General features: G+C 52.4%; 2 protein-coding genes across 2 annotated transcripts; one reads left to right on the top strand and one right to left on the bottom strand.

Annotated features, from left to right (window-relative positions):
- Positions 1-19,863: 19,863 nt before the first annotated feature.
- On the bottom strand, positions 19,864-21,760 carry C23H1orf109 (chromosome 23 C1orf109 homolog). The gene is made up of 4 exons (XM_038160701.1): positions 21,477-21,760; positions 21,228-21,410; positions 20,658-20,779; positions 19,864-20,322 (listed from the first exon to the last, which is right to left on the bottom strand). Exons 1-4 carry the CDS (start codon positions 21,743-21,745, stop codon positions 20,255-20,257), a joined length of 642 nt encoding a protein of 213 aa, XP_038016629.1. The 5' UTR covers positions 21,746-21,760; the 3' UTR covers positions 19,864-20,254.
- A 644-nt stretch (positions 21,761-22,404) lies between these two features.
- CDCA8 (cell division cycle associated 8) lies at positions 22,405-27,005 on the top strand. Its single transcript, XM_038160700.1, has 10 exons — positions 22,405-22,620; positions 22,723-22,851; positions 23,099-23,139; positions 23,610-23,685; positions 24,012-24,142; positions 24,423-24,496; positions 24,810-24,908; positions 25,741-25,867; positions 26,410-26,496; positions 26,804-27,005. The coding sequence occupies exons 1-10, from the start codon at positions 22,539-22,541 to the stop codon at positions 26,858-26,860; spliced, it is 903 nt and encodes a 300-aa protein (XP_038016628.1). The 5' UTR covers positions 22,405-22,538; the 3' UTR covers positions 26,861-27,005.
- The last annotated feature ends 371 nt before the right edge of the window (positions 27,006-27,376 follow it).

Below are 27,376 nucleotides of genomic sequence, written 5' to 3'. Positions count from 1 at the left end.
GGAAGCAGAGCCCTTAAAGCACTGACCATCCCTGCTGAGAGACAGAGGAGCAGCCCCACGCCAGGCACGGACCTGCTGACTGCGGGTGCAAAAAGAGCAGGGAAGGGCTGGGATGAGGGCAGCACTCAAAGGTTCAGTGAAAGAAATTACTTTGGAAAAAAAGCTTTTGAGAAACTGAGCTGATGACTCCATACGGCCTCAAATCTGCTGCCAGATGATGGCAGTTCTTGTTCAAAAACCCAAGAGCTAACTCTTGGCCACAGACAAGAGGAACCAGTATTTAGACCATTTATGGGCCACAGAAGATCAGTGGAGATATGAAATCTGTGGATTCACTGAATTCCCTCAGTACCACAACCCCACATTTGCAATTACAGATTCATGGAGCTCAGCATCCAGCCTGCTACCAAGCACTGCCTGTAACCCTTCTGCAGCCCCAGAGCCAAGCTGGCTGCCCCCACCCACCTTAGGTGCACCCCAGGGGGACAGCATGACACAAAAGGTTCACCAAAATCTGCTATGGGGACACCTGAGTGTCCCAAGTCACCCAGCCAGCTCCACAGGAGCAGAGTGTGTGTGTGTGTAGGAAAACCTATGGAATTTCTATGATAAATTGTCTTTCTTTTGGCTCAGGAAGAGAAGCAATCGTCCCCCTCAATTTGGGCAATTACCCGTGGTTATTTCAAGTTTTAAACTCCTGGCTCATGACAGAAAAGCAGCCAAGAGTGGAGCAGGGTGGCTGAGCTGTGTGTGCTGGGACACAGCAGCAGTGCCTGGCAGCACCAGAGCAGGGGAGCAGGGGCTGGGCAGTGCCAGCACAGCTGCCCCACCCTGTGCCTGCAGCGCCAGGGCCGAGGGGCAGGACCTGCCCCGCCAGGGCTCTGACTGTCCCTGCCATGAAGAAGGCTTTGCCTGCACAAACAAGCACAAACCAGACTAAAGAAATCCAAGCCAGCCACCTACTGCTGCTCCTTGGAAATTCAGAGCAGTGGCGTGCCTGACCTTCCTTTCTGACACAGAATCACATGAGAAATACTAGAGATAAAATACAGAGGATATTTTACTGGAGAAAAAAGATCATAAATCAGTACGAGAAGCACATTTGAATTTTAGAGGAATATGTCAGCTACACTGTCCAGCCATTAAATTTCACAGGTTCAGTTTAAGAACTTCAGGAGATTGCTGGCATTGCCTGAAAGGGAGAAGAAAATTATAAACATGTGCTGGGGGCTCTGAGTGAGACACAAAAATCCGAGAGTAATCCTTATTGCTATCCAAGATATAACCAAACAGGCACAATAAAGAATTCCATTCACCTGCCTGGAGAATGGCTGACCATAACCTCTAAATCCAGCAGGATTAAAGACATTTCTTCAGAGGGAATGGATCAGGTGTTTGCCTCAGGTTTGCTCTGGCCCTTCCCAGCCCCAGCTGATCTCCTGCCGTGCCACTAGTCTGCAGTGTTGCAGAGTCCATGCAGCTGAGCTCGGTGCCCGTGCTGTACCCTGGCAGTGCTGCTGGGCTGGCTGCCCACCCCAGGGTGTGTGGGCACAGGGGGCAGCACAGCCCAGCACTGCAGGGATCATCCCTGCATGTGCTGGCTTTGGGAGGGCAGAGGAACAGACGCTGTGTGCCAGGGGATGCAGAGAGAGTGAGGAGATGGGGTCACAGTGCTTTTGGACACCTCCAGGCATAAACTGGGCCTTTGAGAAGGCAGAGGGAGGTAAGAAGCAGGGAGGATGAGGCCATGCTGGCTCCTGGGACATGCTGTCCTTCAGACATTGTCACAGCACTCTCCTGCCCAGCCTCAGGTGATGCTGAACACCCATGAGGAGCACCAGGATGATCCGGCAGGGGAGTACCAGGACACAGGAGCAGGTACCTGTAAAGCTCCACGATGTAGGATGATGTACCCAAAGAGTACCAGGGTGCAGGATGATGTACCCAGTGAGTACCAGGATGATGTACCCAATGAGTACCAGGATGATGTACCCAGTGAGCACCAGGATGATGTACCCAGTGAGCACCAGGATGATGTACCCAGTGAGTATCAGGATGATGTACCCAGGGAGTACCAGGATGATGTACCTAGTGAGTACCAGGGTGCAGGATGATGTATCCAGTGAGCACCAGGATGCTGTACCCAGGGAGTACCAGGATTATGTACTCAAGGAGTACCAGGGTGCAGGATGATGTACCCAATGAGCACCAGGGTGCAGGATGCTGTACCCAATGAGTACCAGGAGGCAGGATGATGTACCCAGGGAGTACAAGGATGCAGGATGATGTACTCAGTGAGTACCAGGATGATGTTCCCAGTGAGTACCAGGATGATGTAACCAGGGAGTACCAGGATGATGAACCCAGTGAGTATCAGGATGATGTATCCAATGAGTACCAGGATGATGTACTCAGTGAGTACCAGGGTGCAGGATGATGTACCCAGGGAGTACCAGGATGATGTACCCAGGGAGTACCAGGATGATGTACCCAGTGAGTACCAGGGTGCAGGATGATGTACCCAGGGAGTACCAGGATGATGTACTCAGTGAGTACCAGGGTGCAGGATGATGTACTCAGTGAGTACCAGGATGCAGGACGATGTACCCAGTGAGTACCAGGATGATGTACCCAGTGAGTATCAGGAGGTAGGATGATGTACCCAGGGAGTACAAGGATGCAGGATGATGTACTCAGTGAGTACCAGGATGCAGGACGATGTACCCAGTGAGTACCAGGAGGAAGGATGATGTCCCCAATGAGTACCAGGATGATGTACTCAGTGAGTACCAGGGTGCAGGATGATGTACTAAGTGAGTACCAGGATGATGTACCCAGTGAGTACCAGGATGATGTACCCAGTGAGTACCAGGATGATGTATCCAGTGAGTATCAGGATGATGTACCCAGTGAGTACCAGGATGATGTACTCAGTGAGCACCAGGATGATGTACTCAGTGAGTACCAGGGTGCAGGATGATGTACCCAGTGAGTACCAGGAGGAAGGATGATGTCCCCAGTGAGTACCAGGATGATGTACCCAGGGAGTACCAGGGTACAGGAGGCTGGGCTATGGGAAGATGCAGCTCTGGAAATGTGTCCCAGAGCCCTGCAGATCCAAACTGCCAGGAATCAGGACCTTGAATGGAGCAGTGTGACGTGGAAGTGAAGCACTGGCAGCTCAGGGGTGTCCATGTAGAGAAGCCAAGAGGCACCAGCAGCAGGGACTGCAGAGCTGGGAGACTCTGGATCCAAGGACATTGTTACTATACTTCAGATTATATAAATAACTTGCTGAATAAAACCACATGTGACCACATTCTGTTTCCCATCCCTCTGCTCTGCCGGCAGCACACAGGCTCTTGCAACACTTGTTTACTGGGGAGGCTGTATATAAAGTGAAAATGGTTTGCTGGGTCTTATGTTTTCACTTTAATTCTCAGTGTGTAAAAAAAAAAAAACCTGTGAATTTGCTAATGGGCCCTGAAAAAGTATTTTTAAAGCAAGGGCAGCATGACTCGGTGAGTTGCTACAAAGGATTAAGGAAGGAACAAGGTTTGCTAGAAAAATTATTCCCTTGAGAAAATCTGTAACAGCTGAAAGGCCAGGGCCTGCTTCTCTCCAAGAAAATAAACATATTTCTGCATCCAAAATCGAGCTTCATCTCAGGTATGGAGCGAGCTTGTTTGTTCTCTGGTGTTTCTGTGCTTCCCATATCTTTGGTGTTCGATTTGACATTTGAAGGCCAGACACATGCTCCTTCCTCTCCCCAAAGGAAGATTCCTGTTGTGTCTTTAAAGCACACTTTTGGACAGAGATAAATAGCCACAAGCTTCAGGAGTGTCAGAGCCAGATAGTCAATTGAGATTCCTTTGTATGTTTCTATATTTCACTCCAGAGTTGATCTTGCATAAATATTTTTTTTTTAGCATTAGCTCTAACTTGCAGCCTGGAGGGAACCTCTGGAGCAGGAGGAATTGCAAACAGTCTGCTCAGGGGCCACAAGCCCTCAGCTTGCTCTTTCCTGGTCATTATAATCCATGTGCTTTGGAAGGTTTGTGCCCAGGGGCAATTCAGAGCACTTGACTTGCTGAAGTTTTCTGTTAAACAGTGACCATGTCCAAGGGAGCAGCCCCTCCTGCCACTGGAATTGGAATCAGTGTGCCCTCCTGCCACTGGAATTGGAATCAGTGTGAGCCTTGCACTTCTCTGGGCAGTGAATTCCTTACTCACAGCCTCGACCTCCTGGGGAATGGTGCCTGAAATTCTCCACAAACATTTGCCAGTTCTTCCTCTAACAGCCAAGAATACCTTGACGGTGGGGAAGGCAATGAGGGGTGATCAGCCTGACAATTTTTCAGTTTAATTTCACAAGGCCTGCTGGGGAAATACCCACGTCCTCTCCCATCATTGCCGCAATCACTGCACAGTGAGGGCTCTGCCCTTCCCAGTGAGGGGATGCAGTGCCCACAGCTCTGTGCAGGTCACAATAACCCAGCTTATCTCCTGCCTCCAGGCAATTTTCCCTGCTTTCCCCCTTTCCCTCTCCATGTCTCCCTGAGCAGAGTGGGGAGCTGGATTTTCTGCATCCCGTTAATCAGAGCCAGGCGTGGCTGCTGCCCCTCGGGCTGCGGGAGAGCAGGAGTTAACCCATCCCGAAGGAGAGGCTGTAATTGCCACTGGGCTCCCAAGATGAATGAGCTTTTAATGACTGCCAACTTCTGAATGGAGGCAGGGGGACCAACAACAGCACCGGCTTCATAACCAGCAGCAGGAGCACAGATGGAGGCAGCGTGCTTCAGCTGCAAATAAACCCTGGAGGTGTCGGGGCAGTGCATCAGGGCTCTCCTGGCAGCGTGGAGGTGGAAAAGATGAAATTCTGGCTGCTGGAGAAACAAACAAGGCTGCCAGGCTGGGCGTGCGTGTGAGCCCTGCCTGCCTGCAGCGGCCTGGGGAGCGCAGGGCTGGGCTGGGGAGGCGATCCCAGGCTCTTGCAAAACAGCTGCAGGCTCCCAGCTCCCACCAGGACACAGCCCTGGCTGGGATTTGGATCGGTTTAACCCAGTGGAGAAGCAGCAGAGACAAAGAGAAAACCAGGAGCAGGGCTTGGCCTCGGGAGACAGCAGGAAGGCAACACGGCCTGGGAGCGGCTGGGCAGCACCTGCGGGGCTGGGATGGGATGGGATGGGATGGGATGGGATGGGATGGGATGGGATGGGATGGGATGGGATGGATGGGATGGGATGGGATGGGATGGGATGGGATGGGATGGGATGGGATGGGATGGGATGGGATGGGATGGGGCTGCTCCCGTGAGCCGTGCTGGGGTCACCAAGGGGCACCTGCTCTTCCAGCATGCCAACGTTGCCTCCTCTGCACCAGGCCCTGTGGCACAGAGGGATGCAGGGGACTGTAGGAACGTGCTCCCTGTTGACAGAGTGACAGAACTACCCTTTGTCCCCTTAAAAAGGAAAGAAGCCCAGAAGTTTCTCTCCTCGATTAGGTGAAAAGACACCTCACAGGACCTGGGGGGCTTCACCTCAAACTTAAGGATGGCCAATTGGACAGGAGCCAAAAAGTCCTGCCTGAGCAATTCACTAGCAAAAGAAGAGAGCAAAGAAACCAATCGCTTTGGTGAGGTGCTGTACCAAGGGCAGGAGGGCCTCCTGCACCTAGATCGGTTTTTCTCTGTAAAGAGTTTTGTTATTTTGCCTTTTATTAAAACCTTTTTGTTTCCAACACTGCCACAGAAGCCATCCTGCTGATTTTATGCCTTCTGAGGTAGCTGAGCTATCCTGGGTGTGAAATAGACCTCCAAGAGCTTGTGAGACCTGCCTCGAGGAAAATCATATTTCAGGGGACCTGCAGTGGCCATGGCCTGTCCCATTCACATTCTCTGAAAAATCCCTTCACCCAGGGTTTTTCTCCTGGGAAGCTGAGAAGCCTCAGAGAAAAGGAAAACAATTCTTATCTCATTTGCTTCTCCTGTGCTGTGCTCGTGTGGAATGTGTTTGGGGATTGTTCACCCACAGGTGATTGTTCCATTGGATCTGCTGGGAGTTGTTTTCACTCTTTGGCCACTCAGGGCCAAGCTGTGTCAGGACTCTGGAGAGAGTCACGAGTTTCATTATTATCTTTTTAGCACTCAGTAAGTGTCCTTTCTGTATTGTTTACTTTAGTATAGTATAGTATTCTTTAATATAATATAGTATCATAAAATAATAAATTAGCCTTCTGAGAACAGGGAGTCAGATTCATCATTCCTTCCTTCATCTGGGCACCCAGCAAATGCAATGGTGGCCCTGGCTCCAGGCAGCTCTGGGACACCTGTACAGAGGGCTGTCTCCCATTCAGAGCACTGCACATCACCCTGCAAGCAGCTCCCTGAGCAGGGACAGCAGGACATGGAGGAGCCACGACTAAGCTTAAACATCTGGTTCTGTGCATTCCTATATTGTAATAAAATAAGTCTTCCCACAGACTTCACATCATCTTTGTCTGGGCATCAGTGAACTGTGACGAGAGAAACTTTTTTTTTTTTTTTTTTTTTTTTTTTTTGTGGTTTTCGGAGGAACAAAGAGGCAATCTCCATCTGATGAGGTGTCCTGGCAGCCTCCTGTGCTCCAAGGCTGCATCTCGTGCTCTCAGTGCAGCCCTGTGTCCTGGGACAACTGCCTGGTCAACCTGCAGAGCCTGAGGGGACGGTGGCTCCCAAGGCCTGGGATGGTGAGAGACCCTCAGTGCAGCCCACAAAGGCCAGGAGCAGCAGCTCCCAAACAGAGAGAGGCCCCAGAAACACACCTGCAATCTGGATCCCACCTTTTTGGCCCCTGCTCAAATGAAAGGGCAACAAAGAACATAACACAACTGCTCAAAGACTCACTGTCCCAGCGAAGTCCAGGGAGGACCATGCCCTGCAGCCTCCACAGGAGCAGCCTCAGCACCTCCCAGCGTGGGCACAGAGACAAAAAATTTGCATTTTCCCTGGAAAATATGTACCTGCCTGGAGGTGGCTCAGCAGAGGGAGTAGGCATAGAAACCCATGGAAAATTACCCAAGCAAGCTGGATCAGATCCCACTTTGCATGGAGCATGGAGCTGTCCTTGCTGCCAGGGCAGCCCTGGAGCCCTCAGCTCCTCCCAGCACTGCTGCTGCACCGTGGCTGCTTGTCTTGGTTTAGGGCAATTTTGGGAGAAAAACCCCTAAAGAGGTTTCCTCTAGAAAACAATTCAAGCAGCCCCTCCCCTAACGGGCTCGGGAAAAGGATTTTCTTGGAGAAAAGTGGGGAAAATTATTTATTTAACAGGTAAAGTGTTCACCAGCACAAAAAATGAGCAATATCAAACAATACACATTCTTGCTGCTGCAAAAGAGATGACAAACTCAGAAAGTGCCCTCCGTGGGCTGTAGCTCTGCTCACTCAGTCTGTTATCAGTCTGTTATCAGTCCCTTATCAGTCCCTTATCAGTCTGTTATCAGTCTTTATCAGTCCCTCAGTTGCTGGAAATGCCTCAGCCCAGGCCCAGCCCGGTGGGCACAGGTGGAGCTGCTGCTGCTCTGCTGGGTGTTCAGGCCAGAGCAGGTTAAACAGTCCAAAGAAAAGGAAAAAAAAAACCACAGTCCAGGGAACTTCTGTGCCTCAGCGAGCTAAAAACGAACTAAAAGCAAAGGAGAGCTCTGTCCCTCTGTCTGTCTGTCCGTGCTGCAGACAGCACACGAGCAGGAATGTGGAGGAATGAGGACAGTTTCTGATAACAAACTGTGCTTCTTCTGCCCCCCTTCTCTCTCAGAACAAGTCCTAAAGGTGCAAAACTTATTTCTGGGCTGATCAGATGAATGGGCTGCATAAAGTCTCCCAGGACACTGCTCTGGGGCTCTTTGCCTTTGGTCCCTCCACTCGTCCTTCTGGGGGGTGCTCCAGTGGCTCTCTGGCCTGCCTGTCATCCTGTGAGGACAAGAAACTCCACAGCACCAAGAGAATTGTGAAGAGAATCCCCTTCTCCTCATCTGGCCAGCGCAGCCTGTAACCCATCAGCTCACTGTGTTTATCTGAGACTACTCTGGGCTTATCTTAAGTCTCCCACTTGAGCAGAGAAGGAAGGCTCACGGGGCTCTTGGAGGTCAGGGGAGCATTTGGCTCCAGCCACCCCTTGCTGATGATAAATGGCTGATGGGGGAATGGAAGGAAATGGGACAGACTTGGCTGTAAATGGGAGTGCACAAAGCGGTTTCAATAGAACCTGAGCATTTTGAGGAGGAGAATGTGGCCCCCACTGCCAAGGCTCCTGTGCCCAGCTCTGCTCGCCCTGTCCCCTGGTGCACAGTGTCCCAAAGCTCCTGTGCCCAGCTCCCCTTGCCCTGTCCCCTGGAGCACAGTGTCCCAAAGCTCCTGTGCCCAGCTCCCCTCGCCCTGTCCCCTGGAGCACAGTGTCCCAAAGCTCCTGTGCCCAGCCCTGCTCGCCCTGTCCCCTGGAGCACAGTGTCCCAAGGCTCCTGTGCCCAGCTCCCCTCACCCTGTCCCCTGGAGCACAGTGTCCCAAGGCTCCTGTGGCTCTGCTCGCCCTGTCCCCTGGAGCACAGTGTCCCAAGGCTCCTGTGCCCAGCTCTGCTGGCCCTGTCCCCTGGAGCACAGTGTCCCAAGGCTCCTGTGCCCAGCTCCCCTCACCCTGTCCCCTGGAGCACAGTGTCCCAAGGCTCCTGTGGCTCTGCTCGCCCTGTCCCTGGAGCACAGTGTCCCAAGGCTCCTGTGCCCAGCTCCCCTCGCCCTGTCCCTGGAGCACAGTGTCCCAAGGCTCCTGTGCCCAGCTCTGCTCTCCCTGTCCCCTGGAGCACAGTGTCCCAAAGCTCCTGTGCCCAGCTCTGCTCGCCCTGTCCCCTGGTGCACAGTGTCCCAAAGCTCCTGTGCCCAGCTCTGCTCGCCCTGTCCCCTGGAGCACAGTGTCCCAAAGCTCCTGTGCCCAGCTCTGCTCTCCCTGTCCCTGGAGCACAGTGTCCCAAAGCTCCTGTGCCCAGCTCTGCTCTCCCTGTCCCCTGGAGCACAGTGTCCCAAGGCTCCTGTGCCCAGCTCTGCTCGCCCTGTCCCTGGAGCACAGTGTCCCAAAGCTCCTCCTGCCCAGCTCTGCTCACCCTGTCCCCTGGAGCACAGTCACAGTGTCCCCATGGAGCAGAGCAGGGGGACCCCAGCTAGAAATCTTCAGTAGCCATTTTCCAGTGGGATTAGATTACATTCATTCCGTGACTTAGCGGTCTGTTTGGGAAAAGGGATTTCATTCCTTTGCTTCTTCTTGTCAGAATGGATTTGCTGATCCCAAGCATGTTCCTCACACTTTATTTAGGGCTTATTATGCATCATTTCCATTGCTGAGCTGTCACCAGCCTGTCTGCACGGTGCAGGCAGGCAGGCAGTGCACTTCTCTGCCCTCCTGCTCTCCTCCCAGATGTGGAGCTGGCAGGATAAGGCAGTTAGGAGAGCCCTTGTCTGATACCCTGTGCTTTTTGGGGGGTTATTCCACTCTGTGCAGGGGCCAGGCAGGCTCAGCACAGATGGATATCTTCCCTCAGCTACATTCCCAGGGTCAAGCCACCTGCAGCAGGCAGTTTTGTGGGACAGGGTTTGATTTTCTCATTAAGGGATGCCAAGTGGTGGCTCTTGAGCCCAGCACCTTTTCCTGTGCCTGTATTTTGAGAGGAGGTTCCCCAATGCCTGCAGTGCTCACTGGGGGGGACACAGAAATGTCAATATTCTTCCCTAAATGGCAGCCCCAGGGGAATCAGCCTCCTCCCCAGCACCCAGCCTGAGGAATGGGCAGAAATCCCAAACTCCTCTTGCTCCAGAGCTGCTTTTTACCCCAAAGGAATCCATGGCTTCTTGTCGGACTCCATGAATTGACCTGCTGACCTCTGGGAGCTCTGTGAGGAATAGGAGCAGTGGCATTAGGTGTCAGATCCCTGATGATCACATGGGAGGGGAAACACGTGCAGGACTGACTGTTCTGTTCTGATGTACTAAAAGGTGGGTGGAGCAGAAATATGGAATTTTTTTCAAATTCATGGTTGCAAATGCCATCCTGCATTGAGGCAGAAAGTTCTCCTGCATGCAAAGAGTAGAATTTGCACTTTTGTAAGCTTGTAGCTTTACCTGCTACTGCCCAGGAAGGACAGGCCTGTCCTGGATTCTGGTCTCAAAAGAACAAAGAGCAATCCTGTTGGGATGCCAGGACCCATCCAGAAAGTTTTCAGAAGGGCAATTTCTTTTCAATTAATTGACTGGACGCTGTTTCTTTCCAGGTGAATGCCTGAACCAAAGGTGCCTGTAGATGTGACTGTAACAGCAGTTGTTCCTGTTCAGCATTTGCCCTTTCGTTCAGAACCACTCACTCATGAAAGGAGAGGAACATCAGGCTGGTGCCTCGCCTGTGCTGACCCCAGTGGGCCTCAAAAGGAACAAGCTAAGCCAGGAAGGGTCTCCCTCCAAAAAGCACACCCCTCTGAAGCTTTTTGAGTGAGGACCCCAAATCAGAGACTCCAGAGCCTCAGGAGCTGTGAGGAGGTGACATGTGCAGGCTGCCATGTGTCCTGGGGCACAGGTGAGCCTCCTTGTCCCTGCTGCTCCTTGGCCAAGGTCTCCTCCAGCCCCAGTGATGCCTTGAGAGGGCTGACCTAGAACAGGGATTAGACAGAGCTAAAGAATGAAGCAGGGATTTATTAAAAGGCTTCAATGGATCCACCTTGGGCAGCACAAGAGCCTGGGGGTACATCCAAGATGAACCAAAATGGTCACAAAAATGGACAACTGCTCACATGGTCTCTCACTTCTATAAGTTCTGCTCCATTTGCATCTTGGAGTTAATTGTCTAATTACAGCTTTAGGTCATGCAGTCCCATCCTGCTTGTTTTTCTCTCTCCAGCCCACGGTGTTTGTGCTCTTGGGCCTGAGATTTGGATCATTTGTCCTTGGTCCCCAGCTGGAGAAGGAATTGTTTTGTCTCCCTGCTCTGTGAAGAGAGCTCACCATCTCTTAATACAAAGCTCAGAACTGCACACTAAAGCAGCACAGAATCTGAAAAACACAAAAGCTCAAACCTGAGGCATCACCAGCAGATGCTCTGCAGGAGCTGGCTCTCATTTCAAGGGATTCCTGGAGCAGAGAGCCTGGCTCAGCACCTGGAGCCAGAGCTGGGCCCCCCATCCATACCTGCTTATTTTAGCCCATGATTGCCTGACTTCTGATAACCAGATTATCTTTCTGTCTGCTGTTAAATGCTCATTGAAGTCCAGCATGTTTCACCTGGGTCACGGCCCTCGTGGGGCTGTGCACGGTGGGAGGCCAGGGCCAGGGCTCCTGGCAGACACGGGGGCACCTGGCAGCTTTCATCACACCTGGCAGAACATGCAGAGCCTGTTGAAAACAACGGCTTGTAAATGCAAAGCTCCATCTCCAGTTACTGCTCCCCTGCATCAGCCAGTCCCCCGCTGTCCATGAGATATGTTCCAAATGATAGCATTTGTCTTTAATAAATGGGCACTACATAAACTGCCTCCTCTGGGAAACCTGGGAGTTCTAAGTAAAACCTGATGTTTCCATTTCATTATAATGCCTTTGCTCTGAGACAAATCCCAACCCATCCCCTGTTTAATATCAGCCAAAGGTGTGCAGTGGGTTTGTATTGCTATTTATGAAATTCATATTGCCTGGCCTAATCTGTTTCAGATCACCCGGCTGTCTCTGTGTCTGCATCAGCTTGACCCAAACCAAGGATGCTCTTTTGCCACAGTCACTGGCATCACCAGCACTCAGGAAGGATAAAGGCAAAGCTCCTCCCATGGCCACGAAGCATCTGAAAGCAGACATGAGGTTCTTTAGTGAAATATTTCCTCAGAATACCTTCTGTGATGTTTCCTTTTAAGGTCAAATCTGCTTGTACTGGTCCCTCTTCTGAAGAGGTATTGAAATGCAGGATGGGTTTCCATGAATCTGAAATGCAGGATGGGTTTCCACATGTCACAGCAGCCTTGCTGCCTCACTCCTGCACCTGCTGCAAACCTGAGGAACAGGCTGGCACGTGCCAGGCTGCAACACTTGGGGTACTGGGGCTATCATGTGTGTCCCTTGAATGGCCCTGGTGTCAAACACTCTGACCTGTGTGCGCAGCTTGGACCCTGGCATGCTTCAGCAGAGAAGTGCTTGACAGGTAGATGATGATTTCTCACCCCACTGATGCCTTGTGAGGGCTGCCCTAGAGCAGAGGCTGGACAGAGCTAAGGAATAAAGCAGGGATTTATTAAAAGGCCTCAGTGGATCCACCTTGGGCAGCACAAGAGCCCAGCCAGGGCTGCGCCCAAGATGAACCAAAATGGACACAAAATGCATGACCGGGCATGGGGTCTCTCACTTTTATAAGTTCTGGTCCATTTGCATCTTGCAGTTCATTGTCCAAGTCCAGCTTTAGCCCATGAAATCCCATCCTCCGTGTTTTTCTCTCTTCAGTTCACTGTTGTTTCTGCTCTTGGCCCTGAAATTTAGACCATTTACCTTGTTCCCCATCTAGAGAAGGAATTGTTTTGTCTCCCTACTCTGTGCAGAGAGCTCAGCATCCCCTCATATGAAGCTCAGACCTCCTCGTTAAAGCAGCACAGAATCTGAAAGATATAAAAGCTCAAACCTGAGGCATGACCCTCAGCAGACACCTGTCAGAGCACCCCTTGAACACTGAGAGCACAAATCCCACCCAGAGGAGAGCAAAGTGTCACAGGTAGGAGCACCTGTGTTTGGTTAAACAGATGTAAACCATGCACTGAGAGATCCCTCGAGTCCAGGGCTCATGTTCTACCCTTCTGTCATGTCCTGATGCTGCATCACCCAGGCATTTCTAACAAAAGCAATGAGATAATCTCTGCCCTGTGGGAGCTGTTCTACTGCTATCTCTTGTAGCAGGAGAGGGGAAGCAGAGCGCTGCTTTGTTGCCTGCTCATCTTTGCAGAGATCCCTTTTCTGACTCAGCCTCAGAAGGGAAGGAAAATCACTCAAATAACCTCAAAAGATTTAGAAATCCTGCTCAGGGAGGCGCCATCAGTTTGTGTCACTGCTGGAGGGGGAAGGGAAGGTATTACCTGAAGCTGTACAGCTGTGAAGAGCTGGATGGGAACAAAGACATACTGCAGCTGGATTTCTCTGCTCCCCGCTTTTCCACAGCCACTAAAAAAACACCACCACAGACAGTAAATGATGGAAACCACAGTGCTTTTAGCTGAACTCTCTGGCCTCAAAACTGGGTCATTTGGGAAGGTCTGGACAGGACAAGCTCCATGTGCAGGGCTGGGGTGCAGGACTGTGACCTGCAGGGACCCCAGTGCACACTGACTCACAGGCTGGCTGCTTTCATGAGCCCTAGAGAGAACCTGAGTTTAGCTCATAGCAAATGCCTTTGGGGATGGAAAAAAATAAAACAGAAAAAGAGAGACTGACCCATTTGAGTTCCATCTGTTGGGGTTTATAACTGTTCTCCTTATAATTGCCGACAGACAATGTGAATTGCAATTAGCTAATTGCTTGCTAACTTTGCGTTCTAATAATAGTCATGTTCCAGAGTTATACAAGTTTGGAGGCTGCTGCTGTTCCCTTGCAACTGGCAATAATAAATAATATCATATTCCCTCAGCTTTGCCATTTCTTCCAAGTTTCATTCCCATGCAAATTGCTCCAGCATGTCCTAATCCCTGACGGGAGGGCAGAGGCATCAACAGCGTTTATTTGTAGTTCCCTGCACTACAGGGAGGGTTCAGCACATGCATAAGGATGTGGCACTGGGAAGCTGGGACTCCCCTGTGCAGGGCCAGCCCAGCAGGGCCAGGAGGTGCCTCTCATCCTGGCAGGGTGGCAGGAGTGGGGTCTGCATCCCTGGAAATCCAGCCCTACCCCCAGCATGTGCTTGGTCAGAGCTCTTTGGAGGTTTTGGGTTTTGTTTGGATTTTTGCTTTCCCTTTGCAGGATCGGATGTGGCCCTGGCCCCTGTAGTGACATGTTTTATTACCAGTAGCTTCAATAATGTCAGCACAGACCCAGACTGGAGCTCTCACAAACACAGCCTCTCCAGCACTGAGCAAGCTGTGCGGTGTCACCACGGCAGCGATAAGCGGGGGCTGGACCCCAGAGGGGCTCCCGGGGAGAACAGGGGTCAGGTTGGGTGCAGAGCCCCAGCATCCCCTGGGTGGGGGCACAGAGAGCTCCTTTCCCCACAAGTGAACTTTTCAGCACCCCTCTCCAGGCTGTGTGACCTCCAGCTCATTACTGCCACGCAGATGCAGCTAATTGAGAAGCAGAGCAACAGCCCGATCCAGCGGAGTCAAGGCCAACGAAATGAACATCATTCCCTGGCACACGAGGAACTACTGAACAGGGAGCTGCCAGCAGGCTGACATCTCCAGAGCTTACAGACTAATCTCATTAAACCCGACCAAAAAGCCTTTCAGAGCTGGGGGAGCCGTGTCCAGCGAAAGCTGGGCTGGATTATTCACCTCTGGGGCTTTTCCACACGCCTGCTTCCCTGTCTTCCCACACTGCCAGGTGTGATACAGCCCAGGATGGGCAGCACAGGGTGGGCAGCACTGCCCAAACCCCCCTGTGCCAGGGCTCAGCCCCCATGAGCTCTGGTCTCCCCAGATGGGGCTTGCACAGGGGCTCCTGTTCAGGTTCCTCATGAGCAGGACTTTGTCACTGCCTCAGGTGCCCCCAGCCCCTGCTTCCAGCAGAGCAGCTGCAGGCTTCTTGGTCCCAGAGCTGCTTCAGGCTCCTTCTCTGGGCACAGCTATACTGACTTTCTCATCCCTCACTTCTCCCCTCTCCTGCTCCTGCCCTCTGACTCACAAGTAGGTTTATGAAGTTTAAAAGCACGCCTTGTGCAAGCCGTGCTCCATAGCTTTGTCTTCCCTCTCACACAACCTGCTCTCACCCCTTCCCTGGGGTTTGGGCAGAGCTACCAGAGCTGTACCATGAAAGGGAGTTCTCCCTGGCAAAGCCACAAGAGCTCTCCCCCACGGCAGCTGGAGATTGCTGTCCCCTCCCCAGGGCTCAGGTGCACAGGGCAGGGAAACGTGGCTCTTGCTCAAACCAAGCAGTGGCACACAAGGAGCTGGAGGAATGCAGCCAAAGGAACAGCTTTACTCACTTCTGCTTTGGCTTCGTCTGTGAATGTTTTCTCTCAGCACTGGTTGATGAGTTTCAGACTGAGGGAATGTTAGGAAACGAAAGGGAGAAGGCTGTGACACATTGCATGATGTGCCAAGGACCAGTGGTGATGCACGGCAGCTGGCAGGACTCTGGTGTGCACCTCACCTTTGCTGCCCCCACAGGACCTGCCAGCCTCCCCCTGGCTGTCCCTGCTCACCCACAGCTGCCCAGCACCAGCTGCAGCTTCTCTGCTCACCCAGCACCTGGGGACCGTCACCTGCTGCCCCACACCCCCACGCTGGCACTGGGGGGTCACGCCAAGGGCACAGACACAGGGTTTGTAGCGGGAGCCTCTCCTCTCAGAGCAGGAGAGGAGGTGGCAGGAAAGCTGCCAGGGTGTGGCAGCTGCCCAGCTTGTCCCCAGGGCCACTGGCAAGCTGCAGATACTGGCACAGGAGGGCAAGGTGCCGCAGGACCACGCTGCATCCAGGGGAACATCTCTTCTCCTGCCACCCGCATGGATCATTGCCAGGTGCTTTGGGACATGAGGCCACGAGGGTTGGCCAGCTTGAATTTATCTCCCAACCTCAGGGGAGCAGAGCAAAGGTCCTGTTGGGCTCAGTGTGGGGCTGAGGCTGGTCCCTGGCTGACAAGTGGCCATGGACTACACACAAAAATGCTCTAAAGCTGACAGCACCAAATGTTTCTTCTCCATCTAGCACAGTTGTTTAGGATTCAGTGAGGAACAAAACTGCCTCTTGTAGGTTTTAATAAAGCTCTTGGCGAACAGTTCAAACGCCAGGGGAGAAGCTGGAGAGAGAGGTTGAATTTATGGGAGCGGGAGGAGATCATTTGCTTTCTTAGGAACTGGAAAAGATTAATAGTGTGCAAAGGCTCTTGGATTCATTCCTCACATAGCAGAATGGTTAGGAGACTTACTGGCTTGATGTTCTTCATTCTGCCTTCCCCAGGCAGCCTAGAGACTGTCTGGGCTGTGGAGAGAAGGACCAGGGAGAACAGGGAGCCATCCCACGTCAGCCCCAGTGAAGAGGCAGCTGTGCCATGCTGGGGGACAGAGGGGAACCGAATCTCAGGGTGCTTTGTTGGGAAATTAAATACATGCTTCATACTTCATTGTGTTCTGATGTGTGGGGAGGTGTTGGTACCTGGGGAGGTGGTGGAAGGAGGGGGCAACAAGGCAGGCTCATCCTTCCAGCACATCCCCACTGCTGGACCCCGGGGTGCCAACAGCACTGAACCATTCCCCACTCACTGCCCACCCCTCAGATCAGCAGAATCTGCCCCTCCTTGGAGCTCAGTGGGGCAGAAGCTGGGACAAAGTCACAGGAACTAGAGAAACACTGAGCCAAGACTGGGGAACAGCAAAAAAGCCAGCTAACAGGTAGTGGAGAATGTTTGCTGTGTTTCAGAGCAAGTAAGTTCTCAGGCAGCCCCTCAGCAAAGTCACAAAGGAGTTCTGCTTCAGGCCAAGATGAAAGTTTCAAAGAATAAGGTCAAAAAACATAGGGACTTGTGAAACCCATACTTGGTTTATTAAATTAATCACAAAGCTTTTTATCATGTATTTCTGCCTCTGAGCCACTTTATACTTCAGTTCAGGTGCCAAATCCTTTGTCTTTTCCATCACTGTGGGCTCCTGTAGTACACTCAGTTTTGAAATCTGTTTCAAATCCCTGAGCTTACGCTGAAGCAAAGCTCTTGGGTTTGTTTTGGAAGTCTGCTGTTACCAAGAGCAGGTCCCCATTTCTAAGCAGAACTGCAAAGGCACCAGAAGCCAGTGCCCACCCCAATGGGAGGAAACAAAACAACCATACACAAGTCAGGTGCTCCTTATAAATGTTTGTGGGCATTTGAATTCTGTAACTGAATTCAGTTTGTGCTTTTCCTCTAAGTGAAGAATAACTGTTTCCCAATGGAGTTAGCAGGAGGTAAAGCTGAAAATCAAAGTGTGAGCTTTGTGTTTCCTGACAATTTTCCTTTAACAAGGTAGCTCCAGCTGCTGACTGCATTTTATTGCATTCCTCAAAGACAGATCTCCGTGCAAGAATACTTTAAGAGCTCTACTCCAAAAATAAAGGTACTTGGATTAATTTTTATGGTTCCATATATTTTACCAGTTGGTCTCAGAGCCCTTAGTGCTGCCTTACCCATAGCCTGAGACACGGCACAGTCTGGAGCCCCTTGAGGCCATGATGAATTTTTGCCTTTTGTATCTTTTATAGATCTTTTCTATATCTTTTATGTATTCTCAGTGCTCTTAGAATACATACTTGTAATTCCTTAAGCCTGATAACTTAATATGGTCCTGGTATTCTGCTAAGCCAGAAAACCAAACATCCTCAAGGCCTTGCAGATGAAAGCTCTAAAGCCCTACGCTATCTTGAAAATCCAAGGTCCCATCTAAAGCACATCCTATAAACTAAAATTAAGTCCATGCAAGATGGAATACTTTGAGATGAGAAAATGTCACGCTGTTCATTCAAGCGTCTCATTGAAGCATCTTTATTGGATACAGTAATTTGCAAAATCTGTAAAATTGTACACACAATCTCTCAGGTGTGTATTTCAGCACACTCCACCTTGATGAAGTGTTGCACCATAAGGATTCTTATTAAATACCAAGATAAAAACCCTTTATCCCTTAACTGTGTCTGGCTGTTAATTTAAGGACCAAGGAAAAGGCATCACCCTGACCCTGCATTTGGCTCCCCAGGCAGCTGGAGCAGCAGCTGCTGCTCTCACTCACCTCCCTCCTGTCCCAGGACTCAGGAAGGAGCTGAAATGTGACACCAGGGACATCCCTGTGCTGTGAGCAGGGCTCAGCCCTGCAGCTGTCAGGCAAGGAGGAGCAGGAGTGGCCTTTCCACCTGCCTGAGGACACGCGTGACACTGAAAGGGTGAATGCCCACCCTGGCTCTGTTCACGGGGGAACCCTCCAACCCCAGGGACTGCTGGGCAAATGCCAGCTGAAGGGAGGCCTGCACACACGAGGAACCTCCTCAGCTATGGGGTCCCTGGCAGCCATCCTGACAGAAGATGCAGATCTGCAGGGGAAGCAGCCCACAGCTGATCCCAATTTGAGCGCTCTGATGCAGAGATCCACTCACACCCCACAGAACGCTGCAGACAAATGCAGCTGATGACACGGCCCAGGAACCAGGAACAGCACAGAGCAATTAATCACACCAAAACTTCAGTGAGCACCTCCTTCACCCCATTTCAGTCAGTCAGAGTCAGGGCATGGCCACTTTCAATGCAGAAAGCTCCCTCAGCACTTTTAGCAGGGCTGTTGTCAGCACAGAGACAGACACCAGGGGCCAAACATCTGGGAGAAGCAGAAGGGCCACCACTGAACTGTGCAGAACCTCTCCCAGAATTTAAATCCGTTTGTTCACTGGGCAGCTGTCCTGAGGAGGGGCTGACAGAAGAGGGGTGTTGAAGGGTTGTACACCTGCAAAGACAATTCTGCATCCAAGCTCACCGTGACCCACTGGTTTGTGAGGATGGCACACCAAGGCCTGAGCAAGGATGACAACCCTGATTCCCCCTGAGCCATCAGCCATGCTCCAAACCCTGTGAAAGGAGCCGAGGCTGCACAGCCACGTGAGCCCCCTCCAGGAGCAGAACCCACCTCACCTCCACCCTGGGCAGGGCACCCCGTGCCAGGAGCAGGTTTTCTTTGCAGTGACAACTGTGTGAGAAGAACTGCAGCTGGAACTCATGATCCCCCGTCCCTGATGGGAGCACTGGCAGCCCTAGCCCTGAGCCAGCCCCCTCCCACCCTTGGCATCCCCCAGCACCCCAATCTGATCCCCCCCAGTGCTCATGGGACATGCAGTGCCCTCAGATGGCCACGGGGACACCCGGGTTGGGGACACAGAAACGTGAGCACAAACACCACACCCACAACTATTGTATTTGTGGGGTGCCCCGATGAAGGCAGGAAGGATGAACCTGACTCCATGCTCTCAGAAGGCTAATTTATTATTTGATGATACTGTATTATATTAAAGAATACTAAACTAAACAATACAGAAAGGAAACTTACAGAAGGCTAAAAAGATAATAATGAAAACTTGTGACTCTCTCCAGAGCCCTGACACAGCCTGGCCCTGATTGGCCAAAGAGTGAAAACAACTCCCAGCAGAACCCAGTGAAACAATCACCTGTGGGTGAACAATCTCCAAACACATTCCACACAAGCACAGCACAGGAGAAGCAAATGAGATAAGAATTGTTTTCCTTTCCTCTGAGGCTTCTCAGCTTCCCAGGAGAAAAACCCTGGGCGAAGGGATTTTTGCAGAGAATGTGAATGTGACCCTCAATGTGTCCCATGCAATTCTTTACTGGCTTTCTCTGAGAAGCTGCAGCTCCTCACCAAATACACAGCTGAGAGACAAACACCCACTGCTTCCTGGGAATGTTCAGAGGAGCACTGCCAAGGCCAACAAAAGGTGTCCCTGAACTGTCAGCAGTGGCTACCAGTGATACTTTAAGGCTGATTTCAGTGGTAACAGAGCAGTGTACTGCTCACCCTTGAAGCTGCCCGTGTCAGAACTCAGGCATCCAGCACCTGCATAATGACATTTTCAAGCCAGATGTGCTTCCTTCCTCCTCCACGCCCAGGTGGGATGAATGCAAACACGCTGCTCGAAGGCATGAGGTGAGCACTGTTCCTAAACCCTAATCTGACACGTTTTCTTTATTTGTAAGGACAGAGCCCAACAATCTTTCATGGCAGCAGCCTGAAGGACTCTATTACACCCACACATCTGCAGCACCTCATGCAAGTATCAACATTTTCACCAGGACACAAAACAGGCGTGTCAGAAGAGGGAAAGGACAAGTTCCACAGCTGGAGGTGACTCCCTTCTATCCTCACAGCTTTTTGGGCTCAGCCTCTTCTTCACAGACCAAGGCTGTTTCCACTTGAAAACGGTACAGTTCAAGCATTTCATGCTGAGGACAAGACTCAACTCGTTCAGGAGAGCTCCCTCAGTTCCTCATCCCCTTCGCAGCACGGCAGAGCACGGCTGAAGCTGGTCAGTGCCAGTCCCTGCTGCCCTGTCAGGAGCCAGGGGAGCAGCTCACCTCATGATGGTTCTCCAGGAACAGCGAGACCTTCAGGAGTGTATCTGAGACAGAGAGAAAACAACAACTCTGTCAGCTGAGTGTGCTTTACCTGTATTCTGTACTCCCAAAAACTTGATTCTAAAAGCAATAAAAAAAAGTGTGGGTAGAACTGATGAGCAGTGAAACAGATCTCTGAGCCCTTGCCACACCGTGAGGGAGGATGCTGCTCCCAGCTGTGCCCAGGTGATGGTACTTTCACCTGAAGCTGACACAGACCTCAGAGCAGGGTCACCCACTGCTGCAGAGACCAGCAGAGCCAGCAGGGCCAGGCCTGTCCCCAGGGGACATCAGCACGGAGCCCTGGGAAACACCCCTGTCTCTCTGCACACAGAACTACCTTGAACGACATCATCATCTTTGTAACGCTCCAAAATCCTCTCCCAGGACTGCGGCAGGGCTTCCACGTCTGCCAGGCTGTCCAGGCTGAGGCGCTGCAGGAGCAGCTTGCTCTCCAAGTACCTTTGTGCCTGCTAAGGACAACACGGACAAACCAGACCCCCCAGCGCTGCCCAGAGCCCCCTCCAGCACTGCCCAGAACCCCCTCCAGCGCTGCCCTGACACCCCCAGCGCTGCCCTGACACCCCCAGCACTGCCCAGAGACCCCTCCAGCGCTGCCCTGACACCCCCAGCGCTGCCCTGACACCCCCAACGCTGCCCAGAGCCCCCTCCAGTGCTGCCCTGACACCCCCAACGCTGCCCTGACACCCCCCCAGCGCTGCCCTGACACCCCCAGCGCTGCCCAGAGACCCCCAGCGCTGCCCAGAGCCCCCTCCAGCGCTGCCCAGAGTCCCCTCCAGCGCTGCCCTGACAGCCCCAGCACTGCCCAGAGACCCCCAGCGCTGCCCAGAGACCCCTCCAGCGTTGCCCAGAGACCCCCAGCGCTGCCCTGACAGCCCCAGCAGGATACAGGTGCCGGTAGTAGCGTTCCACGTCCTGCAGCCCCTCCAGCACGTCGGCCAGCGAGGGGCAGCGCGGCCCACGCCGCAGAAGCGCCGCCAGCCCCAGCTCGGCCGGGCCCCGCTGCTCCAAGAGCCGCAGCACCGCGCTGCCGGCCGCCCCCACGGCGTCCCGCACGGCCCGGAGCTCCTCCCTGCCGGCACAGCGGGGTCAGCCGGGCCCTCGCCCCCTGCCCGCCCGGCCCCGGCCGCCCGCTCACCGCCGCTCGCCAAGCTGCTCCAGCAGCGCCTCGGCCGCGCCGCGCTGCTTCCGCCACAGCCGCGCCCGCAGCTCCGGGAAGGCGCCGAGCGGCGTCGCGTCCCACGGCAGCCGCCGCGCCGCCCGCATCTGCGCCGCCAGCGCGGCCAGCGCGCCCAGCAGCGGGGTCGCGGCTGCCAGAGCCGCCCGCGCCGCCGCCTCCGCCCGCGCCGCCGCCTCCGCCCAGGCCCGGAGCGCGGCCACGGCCGCCGCCATGGGCGCCGCCATCATCGCCGTCAGCGCCCGGCGCCGCTCTCGTGCGTCATCGGGCCGCGCCGCGCCGCCATTGGCCGGCTGGGGCGGCGGTTGCGTTTAAAGGAGCGAGCCCGCGCTGAGGAGAGACCCTGCGGAACCTACCGGAGAGAGAGAACCCGCCGGGAGAGACTGTAGAACCTGCTGGAGAGAGAATCTGCTGTGGGGAGAGACCCTGCGGAGCCTACCGGAGAGAGGATCTGCTGTGGGGAGAGACCCTGCAGGGCCCAGCGGAGAGAGAGAGAGAGAGAGCCCGCTGTGGGGAGAGACTGCAGAACCTACCGGAGAGAGAGAATCTGCTGAGGAGAGACCCTGCAGGGCCTAGCGGAGAGAGAATCTGCTGTGAGGAGAGACTCTGCGGAACCTACCGGAGAGAGAGAGAACCCGCTGTGGGGAGAGACTGTAGAACCTGCTGGAGAGAGAGCTGGCTGTGGGGAGAGACTGCCCAGCTTACTGGGGAAAGAGCCCAGCGGGGAGAGAGAATCTGCTGTGGGGAGAGACCCTGCAGGGCTCAGCGGGGAGAGAGCCCACCGGAGAGAGGCCCTGCAGAGACTACCGGAGAGAGAGCCCGCCGGAGAGAGGCCTGTAGGACCTACCGGAGAGCGAGAACCCGCTGTGGGGAGAGCCCGCCGGAGAGAGAGTGAGAGAGAGCCCGCCGTGGGAAGAGTCTGCAGAACCTACCGGAGTGAGCCCGACGGAGCGAGAACGAGAACCCTGCCGGGGAGAGAAACCCTGCAGAGCCCCGCCGAGCCTACCGGAGAGAGACCCCGCCATGGCTCCCGCCAAGAAGAAGGGCAACGCCAGCGCCCGCCGCCGGAAAATGGAGGCGTTCCTGCAGGACTTCGACAGAGAAGGTAGGGCAGGGAGAGAAGGTGGTAGGGCAGGGGGAAGGAGCCCGCGGGGAGGAGAGGGGCCCGGGCCGCGGGCAGGGCTAACGCCGGGCGCTCTCCCCGCAGTGGAGCGGCGGCTGCGGCGGATCGAGGCGGACGGGGAGCGCATGGTGCAAGAAGTGGAGCACATGTACGACATGGCCATCCTGCGGCTGCCGCCCGAGATCCGCGAGATGAACTGGCTGGAGTTCTTCGGTGCGCAGCGGGGCCGGGGTGCTGGGCTGAGGGACCCTTCCCCCGCAGATAATAATAAACCCCGGGTGTAAGGGAGGGGCTGGGATCCGCTCTGCGATTCCCAGGGAAGGATCCCCTGGGCTGCCCGTGGGTGCTGCTTCTGGAAACTGGTTTGTGCTGGGTTTTGCACCCCCATGGTGACAGCCCTGCTGTGCTGTGTGAGTGTCCCCGACACGTCCTGATGTATCTTGATACGTTTTCTTTCTAGCTCTAGCAAGAACTGAAAACACGCCAGAGGACGTGGCTAAGGTAGGTAGCCAGAACAAGCATAAAGCTCTCTGGAGCCATCCCACTCTGCTCCTCACGCTGGAATAGTGTGGTGGAGCATTGCAAGAGAAACAGTTACATCAATATTTTCATAAATGTTTCTTTAAAATTCAACAATAAGAGAGGCCTGTTGTATCACAGGTTGGGTTTACGTGGTGCTGCTCCTCCCTGTTGATCTTTCCTCATCTGCTAGATAGTGCTCCCAAATCCCTGAGACAGCATCGCCAAGCTGGCTGAGCAGCAGGGTGTAGGCATGGCACACCTGCAGCTGCCAGCCAGGCCCTGAGTCCCAGGGGGGGCAGAGATGCACAAAAGGGCCCAGTTTGATCACAACAGCAAACATGGAGCTCATCTGGCTGTAAAATTATTAAGAGTTTGCCCTACAACTTCGACTTAGGTAAACATTGAGCTGCCAACAATCCCAATGGTGCCACAAGTGTTTGTAATTTCAGGCAGACATGGAAATAACAAAAGTCCGCAGGCTGAGCGCAGAAGTCCTTGATCCCCTGCTGGATGTTGCTGAGAAGGGTGAGTCTGAGCACTGTGCCGTCATTGGTGAGGTGGGAGCATGTTGTAGTTACTTAATCTGGATAATAATTCAGTTCTTGCTCACATCCCTCAGTATGTTTAAACCAGGAAAATAATCCTACTTTTATCCCCAGTACCTGCAGTGCCTCTAATTAATTTCATTAAAACATTCAAAATAATTTGAAGTAGTGCTTTGGCAACCATTAGGATTGTATTGGAATTTTGGTACCTGAAGTAAATTGTTGGCAAAACTGCTTGTAGCTGTTTGCCTTCCCTGTTATTATTTAAAAGTCATTATTTAGTTAAATAATACTTGCTCTTTCTAGTGAGTAAAATCAAAAGGAGCGTTGAAGCTGATGAGGAAGCAGAGCCTCCATCCCTTCCACGGCAGAAGAGATCTCGACTTGCCAGCCAGTGTCCTTCAGAGGCTGACAGTGGGGATGCAAGGACTGCCAAGGTGAATAGCTGCTCTCTGGGGTGCCGTTGTTCTCAGGATAGGAGTTCCTGACTGAGCTGATGACTGGGGTGCCCACGTTGCTCTGAGGGGGACACACACAGCTGTTGCTTCCAGAGAGTCCTGGCAACGGGGGAGGGTCCCAAAGGCTTGAATGGTGTTTGTTCTGGGCTCTTGTGGCATGGAAAGGGGCTGAGCATTTTGTGTGGAAGCCTCTGTTTGTGTGGACTCAGCTGTCCCACGAGAGGGCAGTGACTGATCTAGTGAGTGATGTGTGCTTCAGGTGAAGGCATCCACCAAAAAACCACCCGTGGCCAGAAGACCCCCCTCAGCGACAGTGAAGGGCATGAGCAAGAGGTAATGGGGATGTCTCTGTCTCCTCTCTAGGAATGGGGAGTGAGAGTGCAAATACAAATATCTCTCTTTGGTGGGATGGGCTTTGGTTCAGTAATGGTGGGGGGAGAGTTGTGCCGTGCTACCGGGCAAAATTGATGGGGATGACAGAGGGACAACTGCCTGTCCTGAGAGAACAAGCTGTCCCCAGGTTTGGGGTCACTGGTTAGTAGTAATCCCTGGGTTTAGTGGTGGTCACCTTCCTCAAGCCTTTGACAAGTGCCTGTGCCCTTGTTAGAGGTCATGTTATGTGCAGATGTTTGTTTCCCTTTAACAGATCCAGCAAAAACAGCTTCATCACTCCAGCTACTGGCAGAATGGTTGATATGTGTGCTCGGGGAGGCACCTCCGTGGTTACACCCAGATTTGATCCCAGGTTTGTTAACAGAGAAAACAAATGTATTTCCCTTCTACCTCTGATCCAAACTGCTTCGTGCCATCTGTTTACAGCACAGCCTTTTTGGACATGAAATGAAAGGCTTGGACTATGTTGGGAAGGATGAAAGTTTAACAAGAAAGTCTCACAGATATGTGTGCTTGGCAGAAAGATTTTTGAATGTAGAATTTGAAGAAGGAATAGAAATGAAAGCAAGTTTTGATATAGAAGAAAAGAATTGCTGAGCCAGTCTTACTGGATAACCAAGGAGGCAAAGGCTGTGTTAGTTAGAAGGGTTTTTTTTGGCTTAGAGCAAAGGATAAACTCACTTTAAACAGGAGATGTTTTTACCAAGCAGAAAGATCACACAGGCAAACAAGCCTGCCAATGCTGCAAGTAGAAAAAAGGTCTCAATTTTTTACTGCAAGAAAACTGAAAACCAACTTCTAGCTTAAAATGTAATGTACTGACTTTTAGTGATTGGAGAACAGCAACATGAATATGGTAATTATAGTAGTTATGACAGGCTAGAGATAAAAGTTAAGGTATAGATTGGTTCTTCTGTATTGAGATGCTCAGTAAAGTACATAATGCATTGTAACCTAAAGAAAAGTACATAATGCATTGTAACCTAAACTCAGGGTCTCCAGGCCTGCTGGAGCTGCCAGCTGTAGGCACAGGCTCTGTCACCCACGACCCTGGACTGCTGTAACGTTTTGGATGTGATAAGCTGCATTTTGCAGAGCTGCCTGGAGTCCCACATCCCCCATTGAGGCTCTTGCTGGGCTGGAAGTGCTGTGAGCCAGCCTCAGTCACTCGTGTCTCGTTGCAGGGTGTTCAAGACGCCGGGGCTGCGCACGCCTGCCATCAACGAGCGCGTTTACACCTTCTCTGCCAAGGGCAGCCCCCTCGCCGAGCCCGAGGACGTCATCCTCACCCTGCCCCTCGGCGGGGGAGAGGTAAATCCTGACCCTTCACTGCTCAGGCAGGGGTGCACAGGCACCTCTGGGAGCCTCGCCTGCTTGGGTTCATCCCCTCTTGTCTCTTTAGCTGTGCTGCTGCAGTTCATCCGAGGGGTTGATTGAGCTTAAAACAAACCTGAAGAGATTCTTGGCCAGAAATGGGGCCTGCTGGAGCTGGTTGAAACAGAACAGGAGGATGTTTCACTGTGTATTCACTTTAAAGCACTTAAAGCAGCAGTAGTGCCTGCAGTGTAGTGGGTTTGATGCTGGCTGAATGCCACTGCACCCACAAAAAATTCATTCATTCCCTGGCTTTATCCCCCCTCACCTCAAATCAAGCTGTTTAAAACCACCACAGCCAGTAATGCATTAATGCACTGCAGGAAAGGTGAGAGATGAGCTGCTGTTCCAGCTGAATGTAGTTCTCTGCCTGTCTATACTTAGATCCTAATCTCTTTTATTTTATTTAACTTTTTTACTGTCTCCAGTTGCTGCAGCTGGCCAGACAGAAAACCTGAGATTTGGGTTTGTCTCCACAGAGCATACGTTTGACAGAAAAGGATTTGACCAAGAAGAATTTCCTTCAGCTGAACCCCAAGGCCCAAGGGCTCATGCAGAAGCTGTCAGTAAGTCTGGGTGTTGTTGTCAGCCATGGCTGTAAGGCAGTGCTGTCCCTCTGTCATCAGTCAGGGGATGATTGAGCTGCAGCAGAAACTCCTTGTTTCCCCCTGGCCCCTTGTTTTCAATTTTGGCTGGTGTCAGAAGTGAAGAAGCAGCGTGGAGCAGGGAAGGGAGAAGCAGGAGCTTTACATCACCTCTGGCTCAGTACACAGTGGGAAAAGAGCTGTTGTCACTGCTCTGAAAAACAAAGTTGTGCTTTAGGCTGGAGCTGCAGGTGTCTCTTAGTACTGATGGATTTCTCTTTCCTTCCAGGTTTGTCTCACACAGGCTTGCAACGAGGCAAAAATGGCCCAAGATGGAAGTCAGTGAGCAAGATGTCCCTCTGTAGTTCTTGTTTTAATTTGTATATTCCTTTTATTGACCTACAGAATGGAAGCTAAAAAGCAGTTATTTTACCTATGATATGTAATGGGAGAAAAATTAATTGAACTTTGGAAAGAAATAAAATGAAGTTGGAGAGAAAAAATGTCCCTTATTTTTTATTTCCTTTAAGGTTGAAACCATGAGACTGCTCTCTTGGGCTTGAAGTTTAGCAAGTGGGCAGAAAGCCTGGTGACTCATGTTAAGAGCCATGTTCAGAGTAAAGAACTCTGCTTCTCTCTCTAACTTTGTCTAGAATTTTCTCTTTCTAGAAAAATCCCTGTTTCCTTGTTAGCTGGTGCACTGTCCTTTCCAAAGCTGCCTCTTTGTCTTTGAGTTAAGCCTCTTTATAGGGCTATAAACAAGGATGCTGAGACTCTGAAACATTTCCTATATTTAAAAAGTTCTACTTTTGGCCAAACCAGGCCTGCAGCATGGCTAAAAGAGAGATGAACTGTAATCAGA

The sequence above is a fragment of the Motacilla alba genome, chromosome 23 (assembly GCF_015832195.1).
Source record: "Motacilla alba alba isolate MOTALB_02 chromosome 23, Motacilla_alba_V1.0_pri, whole genome shotgun sequence".
In the NCBI taxonomy this organism is placed as follows: domain Eukaryota; kingdom Metazoa; phylum Chordata; class Aves; order Passeriformes; family Motacillidae; genus Motacilla; species Motacilla alba.
Note: the sequence above shows the minus strand (reverse complement) of the source record. Positions and strands in the feature narration are given on the sequence as shown.